The sequence below is a fragment of the Pezoporus wallicus genome, unplaced genomic scaffold (assembly GCF_028554395.1).
Source record: "Pezoporus wallicus isolate ANWC-B61680 ecotype Strahan unplaced genomic scaffold, APGP_CSIRO_Pwel_v1 contig_4710, whole genome shotgun sequence".
NCBI classification, from domain to species: Eukaryota; Metazoa; Chordata; class Aves; order Psittaciformes; family Psittacidae; genus Pezoporus; species Pezoporus wallicus.
This window is the reverse complement of record NW_026640647.1, coordinates 5,299,573-5,318,477: the sequence shown is the minus strand read 5'-3', so window position 1 is coordinate 5,318,477 and position 18,905 is coordinate 5,299,573. Positions and strand designations below refer to the sequence as shown.

General features: G+C 42.9%; 1 protein-coding gene across 1 annotated transcript in view; it reads right to left on the bottom strand.

The window, feature by feature from the left end:
* The window catches only part of CDK15 (cyclin dependent kinase 15), a 42,494-nt gene that overhangs the window by 15,690 nt on the left and 7,899 nt on the right, over positions 1 to 18,905 (bottom strand). Inside the window, 5 exon segments of the mRNA XM_057419893.1 lie at positions 5,769 to 5,832; positions 10,372 to 10,465; positions 16,322 to 16,357; positions 16,359 to 16,434; positions 16,984 to 17,107. Coding sequence (XP_057275876.1) covers positions 5,769 to 5,832; positions 10,372 to 10,465; positions 16,322 to 16,357; positions 16,359 to 16,434; positions 16,984 to 17,107 — 394 coding nt within the window.

Here is an 18,905-nt window from a genome sequence, read left to right as displayed (position 1 = left end):
TAGGAACATCAGTTTGCTTACTGGGAACTGGGAGGAATACCTGAATTAGAGTCTTCACTGTCTCAAGCAAGCCTCTTGAATTAAATTTATCATTTATATAACAAGGAGATTAATAATTATCTACAAGGGGTAGCATAAAAGCCAGTGAGCCAACTACTGCTATCCCTGTCCAAACACATCTCTCAGTGGAGAATTCTGCTTGAGTGAGGACTGCCAAACTTGCCACTTTGAGTAGACAGAGCTTTGATTATAAATGGAAGACATGGGTAAGAAAACAGTATGTCTCTGCTCAAGGATTTAATGTAGTTAACTAATCCACTTTAAATCAGTTCAGATTAATCTCCTGACTGACCCCATATAGACAAGCCCTTAGAGAATGCTGAGGCCCCTTTGTGTTGAACAGGGTAAGAACAGAGCAGTAAATATTTCCCTACTGTAAGATTAAGACCAACCTAAAATTTTAAACCAATGTAAACAGCTACTCCTTAAAGAGATGAAGAATATTTAGATATAATTCAAAAAAGTGGATGAACTACCGAATTATTTATCTCACAGTGATGATATAGACATAAAATGATGGGATTGTGTAGGGCTGATTGGCTTTTTTAACAATAAGAGTAGATCTGAAAGGTAGCGCTTGGGTTTGTTACTATCTCTATGCAAGGCGGTGTGTGCTAATAAGGAAATACCTTCCTATATGAAAACCCAGGTGAAAGTGGCTAATGAACTGATAATGAGGCAAACAAGCCAGAGGCCAAAAGTTAAACTTTCCTAATTGATGAAGAGAGAGAAAGAGGATGCCAAGTGCTGCTGGATGAAGGCGCTGGGGTTGCAGGCTCACAGAGAAAATTTTTCTCATTAGTGAAATCTCTGTGGCTGAAGGACAGAAGCAGAGCTCTGTCTGTGTGGCAGGCTGGAAACTGCAGCCTATGCCCACTGCCAGACAGATAGGAAGTTTCCCTACTGTCTAGCCAGCACAGATATTGCACCTTGGTTACAGTACTGTTCTTCCCTTTAAGATCAAAGCTGCATGCAGTTTATTGTGACAATAAAAATTTCATCGTTTTAGAATTCAGTTTCAAACCATCCCATTTGTTAAATGAAGCATCAGCATAAAAAGTGAGATAAAAAAAAAAAAGCACTCCGAGTGCAGACCTCATCTGCATTCTCAAAAACGCTATTTGAAGTTTGCCTTCCAGAGCCTGCTGCTCGTTGCCTCCATCTGCTGGTGACATTTTGGAAACGCAACAGATACTACTCGGGAGCGCATGTTGACTCTGGAAAGCTTCTGAATCTCATTCAGCATAGCAAAGTCTGTAGATATGTGAAAAAAAAACAGGCTTGATTTAAGTCATCGCTGCATTTGAAAAAGGCCAGTGTAAAACCTGTGGCTGCTAAGTGATATGATACTACGTGGCATAGTAAACTTATTAGTCAGCCCGTGTGATAAATCAAGGAGTAAAGCTCACTTATAGCGGGTTCATCATGTTATAAAGAAATACACAGTGTTCCCCACTCTGTGGAATCCAAATGTCAGAAAAAGGAAACAAAAACTCTTGGTACATTGGGTGCTCCAATATTCCCGGTTTGGCAAAAGCACTAGCTTAATGCCATGGGCTGTGATTCCTAATCCTTTCCTGCCCTTGACCCCTGCTGTCTAGATTCAAACTTGTAACCATTAATGGGGCTGGATCAAAACACTGGCCTTCTGGTGTCACCAATGGTGTTTAGAGGGGATTTAAACTCACTGCTTTTCAGTGCAGTGAAATGAACACAGCAGTAGATTAATGCAAGGATTTGAGCGCACACAGCATGAGAGCTTTCAAAAATAGTGTTAACAGAGCTACAACTGCCTCTTTCAGGGGAAGCAAAATGAGGGGAACAGAACAAATGAACAAACACAGGGCAAAGCCTTGTCACTATGGGCAGGGCTCCTGAGCCTGGGGAGCCAGGACGAGGGCCAGCAAGTATGCTCTCCCAACCCTTCATGTTCTGCAGGACCTGGTTCTCAAGACAGGGCTGAGGTAAATCCATGCTTTCAGGCCCCATGGCTGCATGTAATTCTCTACCCCAAGAGTCTCTCCTGCAGGGAGGAAGCAAGATCACAAACGGTTGGGCTGGCCATGGAAGAGTTGCTCACCCATCCTTCCTGTTCATGTGGGGACAGGCATGGGTTGAGACTTTGGCAAACTGTAGGCAATGGGCATGAGCTCCGTTTCTAAACTCCCTTGTGCAAGAAGGTCAAATACTCCCTTGTACATTTCACCCCTTGCCAGTTGCCCACAGAAGTGGTAGGGGAACTGCTCTTCCTCCAGTTGCCTGGAGTGTGCCTGGCTCACAGTGCCCACAGCCCATGCTGTATCTCCTCTTCAGACTCTGCAGCAGGATGTGCTCAAGTCCACAGGAGTGACAGGAAAACATCTGAAGGTTTCCAGCTTTCATTTCAAAGATTCCTACTAACCCACTTGGTCCAGGAACCCTTCCAGTAACAACCTCAGTCTGGGGCTGAGCCTACAGTGCTGAATCCAGTGGGAGTTTTGCCATCAACTTCAATGAGAATGGGATCACACCTCGGTGCTTTGTTTTGCCCATGTTCGTTCCTTGCCGCGGGCGGGAACCTGTTTGTTTGTTTGCTGCCTGCACTCACTGCGAACATCAATAGGACTAGCTGAAAGCATTCAAGCCATCAGACTGGGGAAGGCTCCGAAGTTTGTTTGCTTATCTGAACCATCCCAGGCACGCTGATTCCCACAGCTGGGCTGGAAACAATCGAGAGAGAGGTTTTCTCAGGCAGACTCCACAGCTTCCACAAGGGCTGAGCGTGTCCTGGAGCGGGAAACAGTACTTGTGCTTCAGGGAGGAGAGGGGAAGTGCACAGGAGCATGTGAATGCCAAATAGCTTTAAACAAAGAGACTTATTTGCCTTCTTACCAACAGCCCCATCGAAAACCGACTTGATTTTGTTCACAACTAGACCAACTTTCTATGATTAACCTTCTTCTGTCCAGACTGGTTTGTATAATCCAGGTGTGAGCCAAATGCTTGGTTCCAGTATGTGGCTGGAGCAGCTTGGAGCCCCTTAGGCAGGCTCTGAGGAGGGGAAAGGGATGTTGCTTCTCCAGCTGGAACACCTACTGCCCAAAACACTGGCTCAGCATCCCACTCCCATGTGTTTGCTAGCATGGTGGGATGTTCCTACAGGAAGGCGTCCTCTGACTCCTGCATTTCTGTCTGATCCAGCCACAGAAAGGCACCAGCATCACAGGTTTACAGAACAGCACAGGTCAGTTCTGCCCTATTGGAGTCCATTAGGGAAATTTTCTATCAAGCCTGAAAGCCATGCCAAGTGCAAGGTCCTACACCTGGGTTGGAGCAGTCCCAGGCACAGCTACAGGTTGGGTGGAGAAGAGATTCAGAGCAGCCCTGCAGAGAAGGACTTGGGGGTGAAGGTCGATGAGAAAATGAACATGGCCTGGCAGTGTGCGCTTGCAGCCCAGAAAGCCAACCGTATCCTGGGCTGAATCAAAAGGAACATGGCCAGCAGGTCGAAGGAGGTGATCCTGCCCCTCTACTCTGCTCTCCTGAGACCTCACCTGGAGTATTGTGTGCAGTTCTGGTGTCCTCAACATAAAAAGGACATGGAACTGTTGGAACAAGTCCAGAGAAGGGCCACGAGGATGATCAGGGGACTGGAGCACCTCCCGTACGAAAACAGGCTGAGGAAGTTGGGGCTGTTCAGCCTGGAGAAGAGAAGGCTGCGTGGAGACCTCATAGCAGCCTTCCAGTATCTGAAAGGGGGCCTATAGGGATGCTGGGGAGGGACTCTTTATTAGGGACTGTAGTGATAGGACAAGGGGTAATGGGTTCAAACTTAAACAGGGGAAAGTTTAGATTGGATATAAGGAAGAAGTTCTTTACTGTGAGGGTGGTGAGGCATTGGAATGAGTTGCCTAGGGAGGTTGTTAATGCTCCATCCCTGGCAGTGTTCAAGTGTTCAAGACCAGGTTGGACAGAGCCTTGGGTGACATAGTTTGGTGTGAGGTGTCCCTGCCCATGGCAGGGGGGGTTGGAACTCGATGCTCTTAAGGTCCTTTCCGACCCTAACTATTCTATGATTCTAACTCAGATTTGAAAAATGCTTAAGATGACTAGACTTGTCTTTACTGGAGCTGTTTCCATGCTGTCTAGGTGCCTGTCCTCTCCCTCCCAGTCCTTCCATGGGCACCCTCCACAGCAGCAGCCAGCACTGCTGTTCAGACAAAATAGAGCTAAGCAAGAATCACCATTCAGGGCAGTTCTGGGCACTTACACATTCTCTGTATTAGTTTATTTGCTTATGTAGCCTTAATGCTTTCACTTTTAAGCTGTCCCTGTATATAGCACTGGGATACCTAATCATCATCACTGAGTTTTTAGCCTAGTATGAGCAGACGACTGGCATAGAAAAAATTCTTTGTGATCATTTTGTCCCACAAATGAGCAACTCCTCCCTTCCAGACTGCCCTTCCCAAGTTGTAGACTATACTCAGCCAAGCCTTCAACAACTTAGAGGAGAAAGTGCTTCCTCCAGCTGTCTGCTCTCTGCTTGCTCCCTATCCAAATTAAACTTGCTGTGGACAGCGACACATTCCCATTTCACGCTGGTTTGATTAATGTGTCTCAGCTAATTGTGTGAAGGATTCCACTCCTTTCGACTGTGAGACCAGGTTATTGTTCAGCCAATCATGGCTACCATGTGAAAATGGGGGCTGTTTAGTGTTCATGCACCAGAATCAAAGGAGGGGCATCTTCGACTGGGTCACAGAGCAACACCCACTTCTTTGAAAAGATGTTACTATGCTCTACTAAACCTGTAAACCTCTTGCTCAAAGCACGTCTTCTCCCTCCTCCTCTCCCCCTCCTCTTTCCCCCCCTCCCATCCAGATAGACAGGCTCCCCCCACCACTCTCTTAGGGTAGGAGTGAGAGAGAATGGCTAGATTGTAGATGGGTGGATTTTACATTCTAGGGTTTTTAATATTTCACTTTTATATTTCTCTTGCAGAATGATCCTGCTGAGAGACTCAGTGCTCATCATTTCCCCCTCACTGACACTTGAATATATTTTCCCAAGAGAAAATATTAAACAAAAAGAGAGAAAGGGAGAGAGAGAGGGAGAGGGGAGAGAAAAGGAGAGAGAGAGCTGGCTTTTCAAAGCATACTTCTCAACCTGCCCACATCAAAATAAGAGACAACTGGCCCTTTGAAGTCCAGGACACAGACTTCTCTACCAGCCCATGTGGAAATAAAAGAAGCTAGCTTTATAAATCACACAGATTTCTTACCTTGCCCACATCAAAATCAGGGACAGTGACCTTTAAAAGTGTGGTTTAAAGGCCCCCAAACCAATCTACATAAAAATAAGGAGAGTTCAGATAAACTGTGTCTCCAGGTACCTGTTAGTTTTCTCAATCTGTACCAGGAGACACTGGTCCTTTGCACTGAGGAGTAGAGAATATCAACATTGTCAGCACTTGCAGCAATGAAATCTTCCATCAGCCTAAGATACACCCAGCATTCAGTGAGGCAACTTTGCCACACTTGTACCTTTGCTTGTATACTAGGCCAACCCAAATATTGTTGTGGGTCCTATGACACCACTATCATAAATCAGCTCAAGGGATTTAGTAACACTGAAGCACAGGATTTTTCCTAATGAGAATTACTGACCCAAAAAATGAGTGGCTAGTGAGTGGCTTAAAGTTGGCATTCTTGTGAGTTAAATACTACCTGGCTTATAGTTGGGAACCTTGGAAAGTCCTTGCCAGGAGTCCTCAGTCAGGACCCCCAATACCTATACAAAAGGAGAAAGAGTGAGAAGAGCAATAACCTTTATTTGCCATTACTCTGCTTTTGTGTGGAGCTGGAGAAGTCAGTTTCCATGGAGAGAGACTCTTCTTTTCTGTAAATCCAGCATGGATTCACACTGCCCTGCACAAAAAGGACATGGACATTTTAGCACTTGATTTTGTAGCAAAAAAGGCCCTGCTGAGATGCAATGTTATTGCTGCTGTAAACATCAGTGAAGGTGTACACATCTTCACTGCCAGGTTACTCCTGAACGTGTTTGCCAACTCATGGGTCACTGCTGAAGGTGTCCTCCTGCACCAGAGCTGCACCTGGGACTTATTCTGCCTGCTTGCACTGGCAGCAGCCAATATGCTCAGCAGCAGCACAGGCTATGAGCTGATGGAAACCCCTGCCATTCTGAGGTGAAAAAAGAGGTGGCATGCAGGTCTACAGCAGGTGGTACAAGGCAGTCCAGTGTCTCATCCTGAAGTGTCCAGAGCTTCTGTAGTGTCTTTGGCCTTTACTGTGAATCGTGGGCTTCAGAAGTAGGTCCTCACGGAGCAAAGTTTGAGCCAATAAAGCCTCCTTCAACCTTATTTTAGTTGCTGGAATGTGTGAGATCAAGCATATCTGGATTTCTGTGACAGCTGCAGTTGTGGATGTTTAGTGTTATTATTACTTACCACATGCAAAGTGTGTTGTGCCTATTGATACGGATGAGTTGTGCTAAAGTGGTAAAGCCACATATTTCAGAAGAGTTCACAGCATGTGATATGGTATTATAAATCAGTTCTGCTCACTCCAAGCGTTCAAAGCTTATCTTTCAGACAACCCACAATATTATCAGATTTCCTTAAAAAACAGTGAAATTGTAACATGAAAAACATCAGGGTTTTTTATTTGGTTTCTCTTCTCCAACATTAGATTTGTCTCACATTAGTTACACTTTGCATATGATAGACAGTTCCTTTTCCTTAAAATGAAAGCTGAGATATATGATATTGGCCTCACAGAAACTTGTGATAAGATTGCAAGAAAACAGGCATCATTAAAGAAGGAAGAAATACAAAGTCTGGTTGTGGCAGTTATGCATCTGGTAGCTGATTGCTTTTCTCACTCACAGTTGGGAAACAGCTGTGAGGACAATTACAGCTACCTGGAGAAGACAGCCACAAGCAGGGACTTTATCTCACAGCTGGCACAGATTAGCATGGTGGTCTGTGGGGCTCAGCCATGTGAGGATATTGGAAGGTGGCTTGCACTGGGGGTAATTTGACAGGTCTGGATAAGGCTGCATTCTTGACTGGTGTGTGCATCATGCAAGTAGGGCAGTTCTGCGCAAAGCAAACTCTTGAGCATGCACAGGAAAGAGAGAGTTAGAATTTGATCCTGACTCCAGAATTTGCTCTCTTTTGCCATCCTGGTATCTTTCTGAGAAGCCACAGCAAAACCTCTAAAATATTCTGCACTGAAAATCCAGGTGTGTGTTCTGAAGTTCCATCTCTGCATACATCCGGGCCCTTGTTCTTCACGGTTTCTTGTGAGCCATCAGGCATCAGTCCTAAAGGCATCAGAGGGAGCTGGGGAAGTTTACGACATAGTAAAATCATACTCTCCAGCATCAGCTCAGCACTCTGCCTCTCTCTTTTAGTGAAGAATTTAAGAAAACAGTTATTCGTGCATCTTGTACTTTATGTGTAAAGTTTTCAACAAACGCTTAAATTTTGCTGAGTTGAGGTATGAAACCTTTCAGAGCACCAATCACTGAGTGCTATATGAATATGTATTTATATTTTCCAAGTCTTTTCTTTACAAAAGATGCTATTCCAACCCTTGAATTTGAATCTGTTTTTTAATTTCCAAGATAATGGGGCAGGTGATTTTTTTTTTCCTTTTCTCTTTTCCCCCAAGAGACCTTTAGTGAGAATCCTTGCCAAAACAGACTATGACTTATATTTATTTAATTGAAATTAATTATACTCTGGGGATGGTTTTATCTGGTGTGTATCTACCCTAAATCTATCTGTTAACTCTCTGGTCCATGCTATTACACTAAGCAAAACAGTTCCTCTGTACTTGCTGGTCTGCCATGCTTCTCCATGCATGCACTTTTTACTAAAGTGTCTTGGTGCAGCTCAGTTCAGTTCACTTTGGAAGAGTCATAGTTGCAGCCAGGGCTGTATTTATAATGCCTGTATTTCAGCAAGCACTTTAAATTGGTGTAAATCATTGTCCTCTCTTTACCCTCTAACTGCTTGTTTCTCTTGTGATGAACCACCTAAAGGAATCAACATACCTGATTTTGCTCAGTTTTGTTTTATGTAGAGAAGCCTTGTAGCCATTCATTTGTCACTTGTCACATGTTTGGTTGAGCCACAGAAGCATGCTGCTGGTATGCCACAGCCTAATCCAGCCCACATGAGGTCCTCAGTACAATGCTAATCAATAAGGTGGGGGTTTGGAATGCAAACCCTATGCCTGATCTCTTGAAATGTGAATGATGGATCTTAAGTTTGTCAGGTTTGTTTACTCTCCATGCCATGGCAGAACTGGAGACACTGCAGTTTGTATCCCCTCAGGCCATACTTCCATAACTAGCACTGCCAGCCTCAGTAGCTCCTTCCTCTTTGTCCCCTTCCCATTTACTTCTGCTCCTGTGTCATCCCTTCATGAGTACTACTGCTTAGGCAGCCAGATAAATGAACTGTATAAATAAATTGTTCTTGTTTAGAGTAACCCAGGTGGAAAACCAAGTTACAGGTTCCCTGGTTCATGTAGCCCCACATGTGAGAGGTGACACAGAAGCAGGAATGAGCAGCCATGGATAGAGAGGGGGAATGAAGACTTCTTAAGCTGGCACTTGCTTCTAGAAGAAATACTGGTGAAATTGCAATTAGTCAGTCATGATGATTCAACCGAACAAACACAATTCATAGAATGGGGATTTTCTAGCCATGTATCTACACAGTGTCTGAACCAGTACTATGTGGGGATAAGCATGCTGAGTGATACAGACTCACGCACACAAATGCAGACAGTCTAAATCAGTGCAGGGTGCCTCCATTATTAGTACATGAAAGGAACTGACTATTAGGAAACAGTAGGAATCCCCATTCTGAACCTCAGACTCGGCAAAATATCTCAAGTTAGCCATCGAAAGCCTCTAAGGAGCTTTGAAATCTTGGCCTAACACAGAGCCTCATTCCAGGCTGTATAATAACAGAAAACCTTCTGTGAATGGCACTAATTATTTCATGGCTCTTAAAGCTTCCTCATGATTTTTAAATAAGTTTGGTTTTTTTGCCTTCTATAGCACAAATCCTATTAATCACGGTATTAGTTATAATACCAGAGAAATGACGATACGGCTATAACCTTCCAACTGCAAAACCACAGGAAATGTATCCAGAGATTTCAGAGCTGTAAGTGGAAGGATACCCTTCATTCACACTCCGGGAAATTCAGCTCTACCCTGGCTTTGAACTCTATTAATTGGCCACGTATAGATTTTTTTGACCCCTCAGTAATTCTGTTTTTTTTTCACTACAAAAGAGAAATTCAGCATTTATTTAAATGGACTGAATTCAAGTCTAAGAACTGGTCCCACCTCTCTGACTTTTTATCACATTTTAGCTGAAAGCAGAGAGGAAAACCAGGCAGGAGTGTTTCTGGGTGAAGGGATTAAGAAGGAAAAGTCTGACTTACACAGACTTGAGGCTATAAAGTCCTTTCTCACAGTTTTCTGTTTTCTTTGAAAACCCATGTTTGGGAAACACTCTGTGCAGAAAAATAACTCCTTAGGAGGACATGTGAAAGAGCAGACACCTACAGCAAAACCCAAGAGGAATGTATAGGTTGAACTTCCTGTTAAGTCAGTAACAGGGTCAGCAATGAGGGAACATACAGAATCCACTAGTGCTCATAACTGCCTCAATTCTACCAAACTGCACTAAGGACATAGCTCTGTGTTTCAGTTTCTCCAGCAGAAAAAAGGGCTTAAGAGGCTTCTGAATCTGTCTGCTCTCACTCACTGCTGCCTTTATAAAGTAATTTCACACTTTCCATTATGCCAAAGCAGTCTCTAGGGCTGCACCATAAACTGGATGATACAAAATGTTCCAAGTTAAGGATTTCTGAAAAACCTCAGGGTTTTGCCATTTTCAAGGTAGTTTAAGAGCAGTATTAGAGCTCTTTTGTGAGAATATGGTGTGCTGTATCCTACAGTAAGTAACGGATTTAACAAGAAGGAATAGAATCTGCAGTACCTGCACACCTTTTATGCCTTCTTCAATTTGATGTCACTTTAATTGGCTTTAAATTTTTGATGAGATGACAAACATCAAAGGAAAGTCATTTGATTTACTCCTATGTCTGTAAGAAACTTGCCAAATAGAAAATGGGTTACAAAGTCTGCTATGAACTTGTCAGATTGGACCAAATTATTTCTGCTATTCACGGGACCTATTTTAGGACTTCAAAATTAAGTAGGGAGCTGGAGCAGCAGATTCTTTTTCTCTCCAATTTCAGGGTGTATTTTACTAACCTTCCAGATTTTCAGCAGCTGTTCATGAGTACCAGAAGTTCCTGCAAATACTGGCTGGCCCTGGATCATTTCAACAAATACACAGCCTGCACTCCTGCAGGAAAAACAAGGTATTAGCTCATTCACATGCATGACATACATTGTATGATTGTTGGGATGGGCAGGGGAGAGATGAAGGTAGGCAACTGTTGGAATAGAAATTTAGAAATCCTGACTTGTAAATGCAGAAATCCTGATAGAAGCTGTAAACCTTATACCTATTGAAGCTCAAGTCTGAAAGGTACCAGTCTGATGTGTAGGTATTGTATACCTACCTCTTGTCATCTAGTGAGAGTGTGTGAGTGTATGTGTGTGTGAAGCAAGGCCGGATGCAGAGTGTCTGTGTATACATAAATACAGGGTTCAGTGATGACTGATACACTTCTACAGCATGGTGGTAGGCAAGATGTAGCATTATTAAAAACCCTACCGAATTGGAAGTCAGGAAGGTTTCCTTTGGGAAGGGACATCTTATACCTCCCTCAACACTGTTCTAAGCACTTGCAACTGGCTTCTGCTCGAGTTTTATGTAGTATTGTTAACCTCATTCAAGTCCTACAGATTGAAACACTTGGATTAAAAAGCTGATAAGTCAAACAGCATGGGAGCAGACCAGAGGTACATCACATTCACATCCCTCCAGGATTATAGAAAAGAGTAAAGCAGTCAAATTTCCATGCAAGTCTGTTGCCATCTCCTTTTTCTCATTAGCACCGTCCACTAACTCACACACACCCCCACACACACACCCTTCACCAGCAAGACAAGACAGGTGATATCCTTTGAAAATAAACCCACTAAACACTGGTTTTTTTTTTCCAGCACCAAACAATTTGTTTCAGGTCTCTTAATTGATCCTGTTACAAACCCATCCAAAAAGCTGGTTGTGGCAGAAGTCTGCGGAATAGGTGAAAAATCAGAGTGATAACAGTAGGAAAGATAAACAGGGAAGTGTTGCACACTTTATGGGCTTGAAGAACACATCAGAAGCAGAAAGAACCCAGAGACACTACCCACTAGAATGGTTTTTCCTTCAGGAGAAATTAGCTTTTCACTGGAAAACTGATGGCAAGATTTCATCGTATAAAGAACTTGGTGACAACAGCAAGTTAAAGTATTCTTAAGTTTTACGCCATCCCCCACTCTTCACTTGTGCCAGAGCAAACCAGCCAGCTTAAAATAACCCACTAAACCCTGCAAAAAATGCTTAATTATATTTAGGTGAATTAGTCCTATTGGCAATAATGATGAGGTAGTTGTGGTCAGGGTAAACTTATCTTTTCAAGTTTTTCCGTATCTTATTGTACGGTGTAAAACTCTGCTCATTTACCTTTTCATCTTTTTTCCCAAACTTTTTCTGTTTCCCATCTTTTCACTATGCCCCATCTCAACTTTTCAGGTTTCAGTATTAATCTTCTTTGGTTATAGCAAATTTGGGTCCTTTAAGCTCAAATATTGAAACCCCAGCTTTGACTAACAGGCTCTGAAAGTATTATTTTCACTTGCTAAGCAACAGCTGGTAATCTCTTCTAGTCATCTCTACTGCTGTGTTACCCCTTGCAGCTTGTTTTTGTACTACTGTAGATGCTTTTCCTACCTGGCTGTGGTCACTTGAGAGCCTGACATGTGACTCATCTGCAGTATTTTAGGCATGCTTGTGCATCAGGTGATGCCAAGCCTGTTTGCAGATCCGTATCTAATGCTGTTTTCACAAACATCTCTGCTGCACTTTGCCTTGGTTTCCTATATCCTAACCTCCTAACCCTGGGTCCTGTGAGCTTAGCTGCTTGCTTGCCTAATGCTTTTTCAGGATGCAGGCACCATGGAACTTAACCCACAGCTTTTGCAATATAGGGGGGTTTTGTGTTTCATAGCACTACAGATCACTAGATATTATTCTGGAGCCCACAGACTGATTCTACTGAGACCAGTGTCATACCAACCTTTTGGCTTTTTTTCACAGCTGATGTATGTGCCCAAATCGCGCACCCTATTTTGCAACTACGGGCTGCTGTAATCCACTGATTCTATTGCACAAGTTTAATTGCATGTGGTCAAAGCAATTTAGGTATTCTTGATTTCTAGAAGAGAATCAGCTCTGTGGTTTTGAAGCAAATGATCCTGATGTTCCCCACTGTTTGGGTTCTGATATCCTAGCTAGAAATAGCATTAGACTGGCAACAGCAGAAGCCTTATTTTCCTAGATGTAGCTAGCATTTGCTAAGAATTACCCACGAGCAGAGTCCAAAAATTCAAATTTAATGAAACAGTCTTTTCACTTATAGGCAAGCTGTGAGTTTGAGGAGAGGAACACCTTGCGGGTTGTTATGAGTGCACTTTCTGGTAGAACTCTCCGTTGTATTCCTGGTTTATTCTTGTTATCTCTGGAAGCCTTTACACCTCAGTGTCTCTAATAAAGACAAAACTATCAGAACAGCCACAACCTCTGGAAAGGCTTCTTGTTTCCTTTAGCGAGAATCAGCTGCCTTTAACGCCTGCTTGGTGCTGCACTGATTCATCAGTGGCAATTATCACTGTTTCTCTCTCGTTTGTTTCCAGATGAAATACACTTTTCTTTATTTTTTAAAAAATAAAAGCCAGAAGTAGCTAGAACAACTGATGTGAGGGCACCGCCCCCTTTCCCTAGGTATTTTTGTCTATCTGTTGAAGTAGGACTTTGGAAACTAGTGCTAGTCATCATATTAGCCTTTCAGTAGAGGCTTCAACTTTTCTTCTGAGAAAGATTTACAGTTACTGCTCTGACAGCATTATGAGAATCCGGCTGTTAATGAGGATAATTCAGAAACATTAACTTTTAAATATTTCTAAAGATTTAGACCTAGTGTTTTGGGTTTTGTCCTTTTCCTTCTTTCCCCTCTGATATTAATTTCTGAGGTACTCTTATCCTTTCCAGTCTGTAAGTTTCTCAAAGGTCTCAGTCCCATATAGCTACCTTTGGAAGGGCTAAGGCAGAGGGAGGGGTCTTTTGGGAAGAGGCCTAGACCTGATGTTTCAGCATGTGCCAGATACACACATGAACCAAGACAGTGACTGCTAAAGCAATAAGAGAGATATAACTGGTTATAGGAACAGTTAGTGAGCAAAACCAGAGCTGGTTCAGACAGCACGGTTGCATCTGCCTGCGGTCCCTGAGGTGGGTTTGAACACTGCACTTACTCCTCAGTCTGCTGTGCTGCATTACATAGTGGAGAGACGATTTCATCAGGATTAAGACCTAAGATATCTCTGCAGTATCCCAGAGTTCCCTCTCCACAGTTTTGCTGACATTGGGGGATTGCAATTACATATTTAATGAGAAATCCTTTCTTGTGTTCCTCACCAAGCATGGTCTGTACAGTGAAGCCCATAGCCTCTTATCTCGCGGGTTGGCATAGTGGGACAATGTGAACCAGGCTGGGGGAAAGGCTGTAGTGGGCTTGCAGACCCACATTAAATGACTCCACAGGAACTTCTATTCTACATGAATCTACCTGGGAAGATTCCTGTGATCATTGGTTTTGTTTTGTTTTTTTTTTAAATGGAAGATCATACAAAGAAAGCCTGACTGAAAAGAAGACATGACTTAAGGCTCTCATGATGTTAGCAGCTACAGTGCAGCACGTGCATAAAACACTTGGTGTTATAAAAAGCCCAGAGAAGTCTTTCTGATATGCAGTGTCATCTCCCTGAAACATTATGAAAAGTTAGTCTCCCTGAAATCCCTTAATTGAATCTTCTAAAGTCCAGAAGAGATAGTGAGGGAGAAAGAGAATGAAAAAAGATACAGGGAGATTAAAGCAGTTTTTCTAGTTAGGCCAAGAGCGAGTGAGTCTCCTTCTATATCTCTTTCTTCATCTATTCAAGGCCTCATTCACTTCCCATGTGCTTCCCACTGACAGTATTGCTGCTCAAGCACACTATGCATGAATTGCCATAATATTTTATTTTGTTATAATTGGTTTCTTTAAACCATGGCTTTAACACCCACTGTCTCGTGCCGTTACCAAGGGCATTCTGATCTGCCTTCATGTAAACTGCAGCATCCAAAAGACATAGGGCTTTTTTTTTCCCTTTCTTCCCAATAGACAAGTAACATCTGTGTGAATTCACATTATTTCCTAATAGACAAAAATTGAACTTAAATGCAGTGTACATCAAGATAATAAATGACTCTTGTTAGAGGAAGTTACTGAATAGAGCTCACTGAAGTACTCTCTATTCTCTCAGCGTGACATCTTTCTTTAGGGAAAACACTTTGAATGTTGTTACTATAAGGAGGCATTATATACAATGGTGCCTATAGTGTGAATGCAGTTCAGTGGGACTCAAAGTACTGTGCTGTTAGAGCTGGTCAGAGTGCTGGATGGGACCTTTGTATATCACTCTTACGTTGCTATTCATTACACTAGAGCAGAGTTACATGTTGGTTTTGCACAGGCAGAAATGCCAGGCTTTCTGTGCGTAGCCAGGGTTTTGGACAGGGTCAACTTTCAGGAAAAAAAACACAACAGGCTTGCACCAGCATCTGTCTAATACAAACCCTCCAATCTGCTATGCAGGCATCTTCTTTAAACTCAGCAGACATTCCTGAGAGACTGTCTGGAGGGGAGAGGTGACAGGTAGTGGGGGAGAGAAGACAGGACTATTTAGACGGGCTTAGCAGCTGGAAGCCATTAGAATTTAGCAAGGTTTTCCTCCTTGGAGAAATCTTAAAGCAATTAAATTAGCACCAGGCCCAGGGAAGTGAACAAACCAAAAACTCCTGTTTCCTTGCACTGCCCTCCAGACTTAGGCCATCAGAGTCTCCAGTAAGCCGCAGATCTCTCGAGGGGAATACAGCCTGAGGGGACCTGGAGCTTTGCTGCTTGTAAGCTTACCCAGCCCTCTTCTTGCACATTGTTAAGCTTACTCCACACCTACCCTTTCCCAGCCTCTGACTCTCCAGAGCAGTTAAGAAAAGTCCCAGTTTGACAGGCACAGACAGAAAATTAACTGGTCTGAAGAAAGGGTGAAGCAGCAATACCATCTACAGATGTAAAACTGCAGAAAATGGGTGGTCCCCTGCAACTTCATGAGCTGTGTGTTTTCTATGTGTAAGTCAGGACTATATTGCTGGAAGCAGGCTCAGTCTGGTGCAGAAGTGAGCCACAATGGCTAACTAAACATCCAGACCAGACCAAAAAGACCACTGTGACCCCTATGAAGTAAGTCCTCATCCTCTCCTGCTTTCTGTCTGCTCTCAGAGACTCCTCTCTCTTCAGCTCTGCAAACATGCAGCTCATTTTCTGTGATTCCCAGCCATATTAAGATTTCCAGATACAGCTTGTAAGGTGACAAGGCTTTAATAGAACACAGCTCTTCTTCTGTACAAAATGCAGAGTGCATTTGAGACATGTTCTTTGAGAAGGACAAAGTATCACAGAAATAATGAAAATCACAGATACCTTTCTATCTCCAGACCTATTCAGAAACCCTTTAATGCCACTTATTTTTGTTTTTGTTTACCAAGGCCAAAGGCATTGCTGGGGCAGTTGCAGATCCATTGTTTCTTCACAAAGCCATTGCTGCAGAGAGCTACCACTGACTGAGCCAACCATATAGATACAAAACACTAAGTGCATTAAGCGAAGGTGTTCTGTTGCAAAACCTGAAATTGCTTCATAAATGTTACCAAATTAGATGCGCATAGCTCATAAATATTATCAGATGATGTTTATATAAATCCATGGCTGAGATGTAGTGACATCATTCCCAAAAGCTTCTATGTATAAAACTCCCCACTGCTCACGTTTTAATAGGTGTTAATTTCTCTACTTACAACTGTGTCTACTGTAACTTGGTTGACTTAATTTAATTCAGGTAAAGATGATTTTTCCCAAGGGACCCCAGATGCTTTAAAATTGGTCAGTACCAGATATCTAGATCAGAATCTGTAGATCCAAGTAACATCAGGAGGACGGTACCAGAGTGCTGCCACTTCAGAGGAGTATGTCTGTGTAGGGATGGACTTAGCACGAGCAAGGCCTGCAACAGAATAAAGAAGACTGCTCTGTTAGGACAATCTTTCTGCCTGTACAACACATAGATGATAATAATTCAAAACAAGACATTATTTTCTCTTGGATATTTAAACACAAGCAATCCCAATGCAGTTTACAAAGTGTGTCTGGAATATACCTCTGGGGCAAATCAGATCAAGCAATATGCTGTGTTTTACAGGGCTTTACCATTTGTGACTGAAGCGGCCATCCCAAACCAATGCCAAGAAAACGTTTTGGTTCAGCACATTGCTGTGGACTGTACACGTTATCTAATTTTCTGAACAGAGAGGGGCTGATTCTCAATTCCCTTGAAACAATTTTATGTGGCAGTAATTGCTCTGTCTCAAACGAGGTTACTCCCTGCACCCATCAGAATAAATGCAAGAAAGGCTGGACTGACCACAGAAATAGTTTCCTGAAGTTTAGTAAGAGGTTATGCTTCTGTGCCTAATTGGCTGTGGATACAGATCTATATGCACATTGTAGCTTTGGTCTGAGCAGATATATTAGCAGTATCCAAATGGTGACTCACCAAAGTCTGATAATTTGAGCTCACCAAGGCAACTGATGAGCAAGTTCTGGGGTTTCAGATCACAGTGAAGAATGTGTTGTTGGTGGATGTAAGCCAGTCCACGCAAAAGCTGAAACATGAAAAGCTAGGAAAAGCCAACAAAAAACTGAAATGATTTTGTGTGACTTTGCATTGATACATTAACTCTGAACTTCAGGAGAACTCCTGGAACAAAGCAGAGACAAAGCAAGCAAGAAACCAATAAAAATCCCCAGATGAGGTGGCTGAGGAAGGGAAAACTGCAGTGGGTATGACTGTCCTGCAGCTTTCTGAGGGTTTTAGAGGGCAATATTTGGCCAGGAGGACAGTTACATTGCAGTCCCTAAGTGCGCATTTTGGAAATGTAACTTTTCTTTAGAAGCGGACTATTGATTGCAGGAGCAATCTCGGCTTTCAAAACAGGAGAGACTGATTTCCGCTTTCAGGACAAAAGCACAACGAGGGTTTACAGAGACGGCAAGTTTTGCCCACCTGAGCCCGCGGACACCAGCAGAGGGAGTGCTGTGGCCGCGGCATACACCACCTCTGCCAAGGGTAAGCTGGACCAGGGAGCAGACCTAACTTGACAGTGTGAGCTGTTACCTTCAGGATGGGCGAAAACAGAAGGACCTGATTTGAACGGATGTAACAAATAAGATATCATGAACGGAGCAAGCAAGCACAAAAACACGCAATAAATAAATATCCAACTCCCACCACCATGGCAGCATCGATAAGCTTGGGGTAAAATAGGTTGAGCTGAAACAATGCATGAAGTGGGACAGTGGACAGAAACAAAACACAGCAAACGTAATTAGACTTCACCAGAGAAGAGATATTTTTCACCAGAAGTTTAATCTGAAGAGGAGGAAAAACAGTGACACCCATAGGTCATTTTTGTACCAGAAAAGAGACCATGTAATACTCTGTATACTTGCAACATAGACAGTAAGAATCAGAGAAAAAACAAACATTCGCCAGCAAAAATGGTGCAAGCCAGTTGACCCTCCTAAAGGAGGAGAAAATAATTTTGCAGTTCAGTTCCTGCTGACAATGAGGATTTCAGGCAGGAAAGCAGAGCAGCTGGCTAGTATTGACTCACAGAAATGCCCATAAGTACATGTTACAGCCGTGCACCCCATGTGCTTTACAAGTCTGTCTGGTAGCAGAACCCTTGAGATCTGTGCCAAAACTACAACACTGCATCTTGGACATATCTGAGCTTTAAGGATGTTTAAAATCAGAGGCCCCAATAAACTTCTTTAGAATTGGTGTTGCTTAACAACTATCTGGAAACAGATGTGAACAAGGTGGCAACATTTGGAGATGACAGAAGTATTTAGATTAGCTGTGATAAGAAGTGACAGTGGGGAACTTCAGCGAGATCTGACAAAGTCAGATGAACAGGCAGTTTGATAAGTTACAAAGTTATTGTTGACAGCTGTAAGATACATTAACTGAAGCTGCTCAGGAAAAGGACCCAGGCATTCACTGAGGACATCTGCACTGAAACCTCAAGTCAGTGCGCAGCAACAATCCTGGAAGTTAATTAAATGTGAACACACATAAAAAAGAGAGTAGGAGACTATTACAAAATCACTCTATAAAGTACATCTTCATCTGTGCTCAGGTTCAGGCAACGAATTACAAAAAGCTGTAGTAGAAACAAAAGGGATTTACGTGACCATAAGACCATAAATATGCAGAGAGTTCCCAATGAGGAGAGAGTGAGATTTGAGAGGTTTTAAGAAGAGATGAATAATGTATTTTAATGGTAAGAGGATACAAATTTTTGTAGAGGCAGATTTCCCTGCCACAAGACGTCATTGTTCACAAAAGCTGCATGTCCTCTTGCAGGCTCAGAAAATGTGAAGAGGGACTAACTAAAAAAAGGCTTTGGAGAC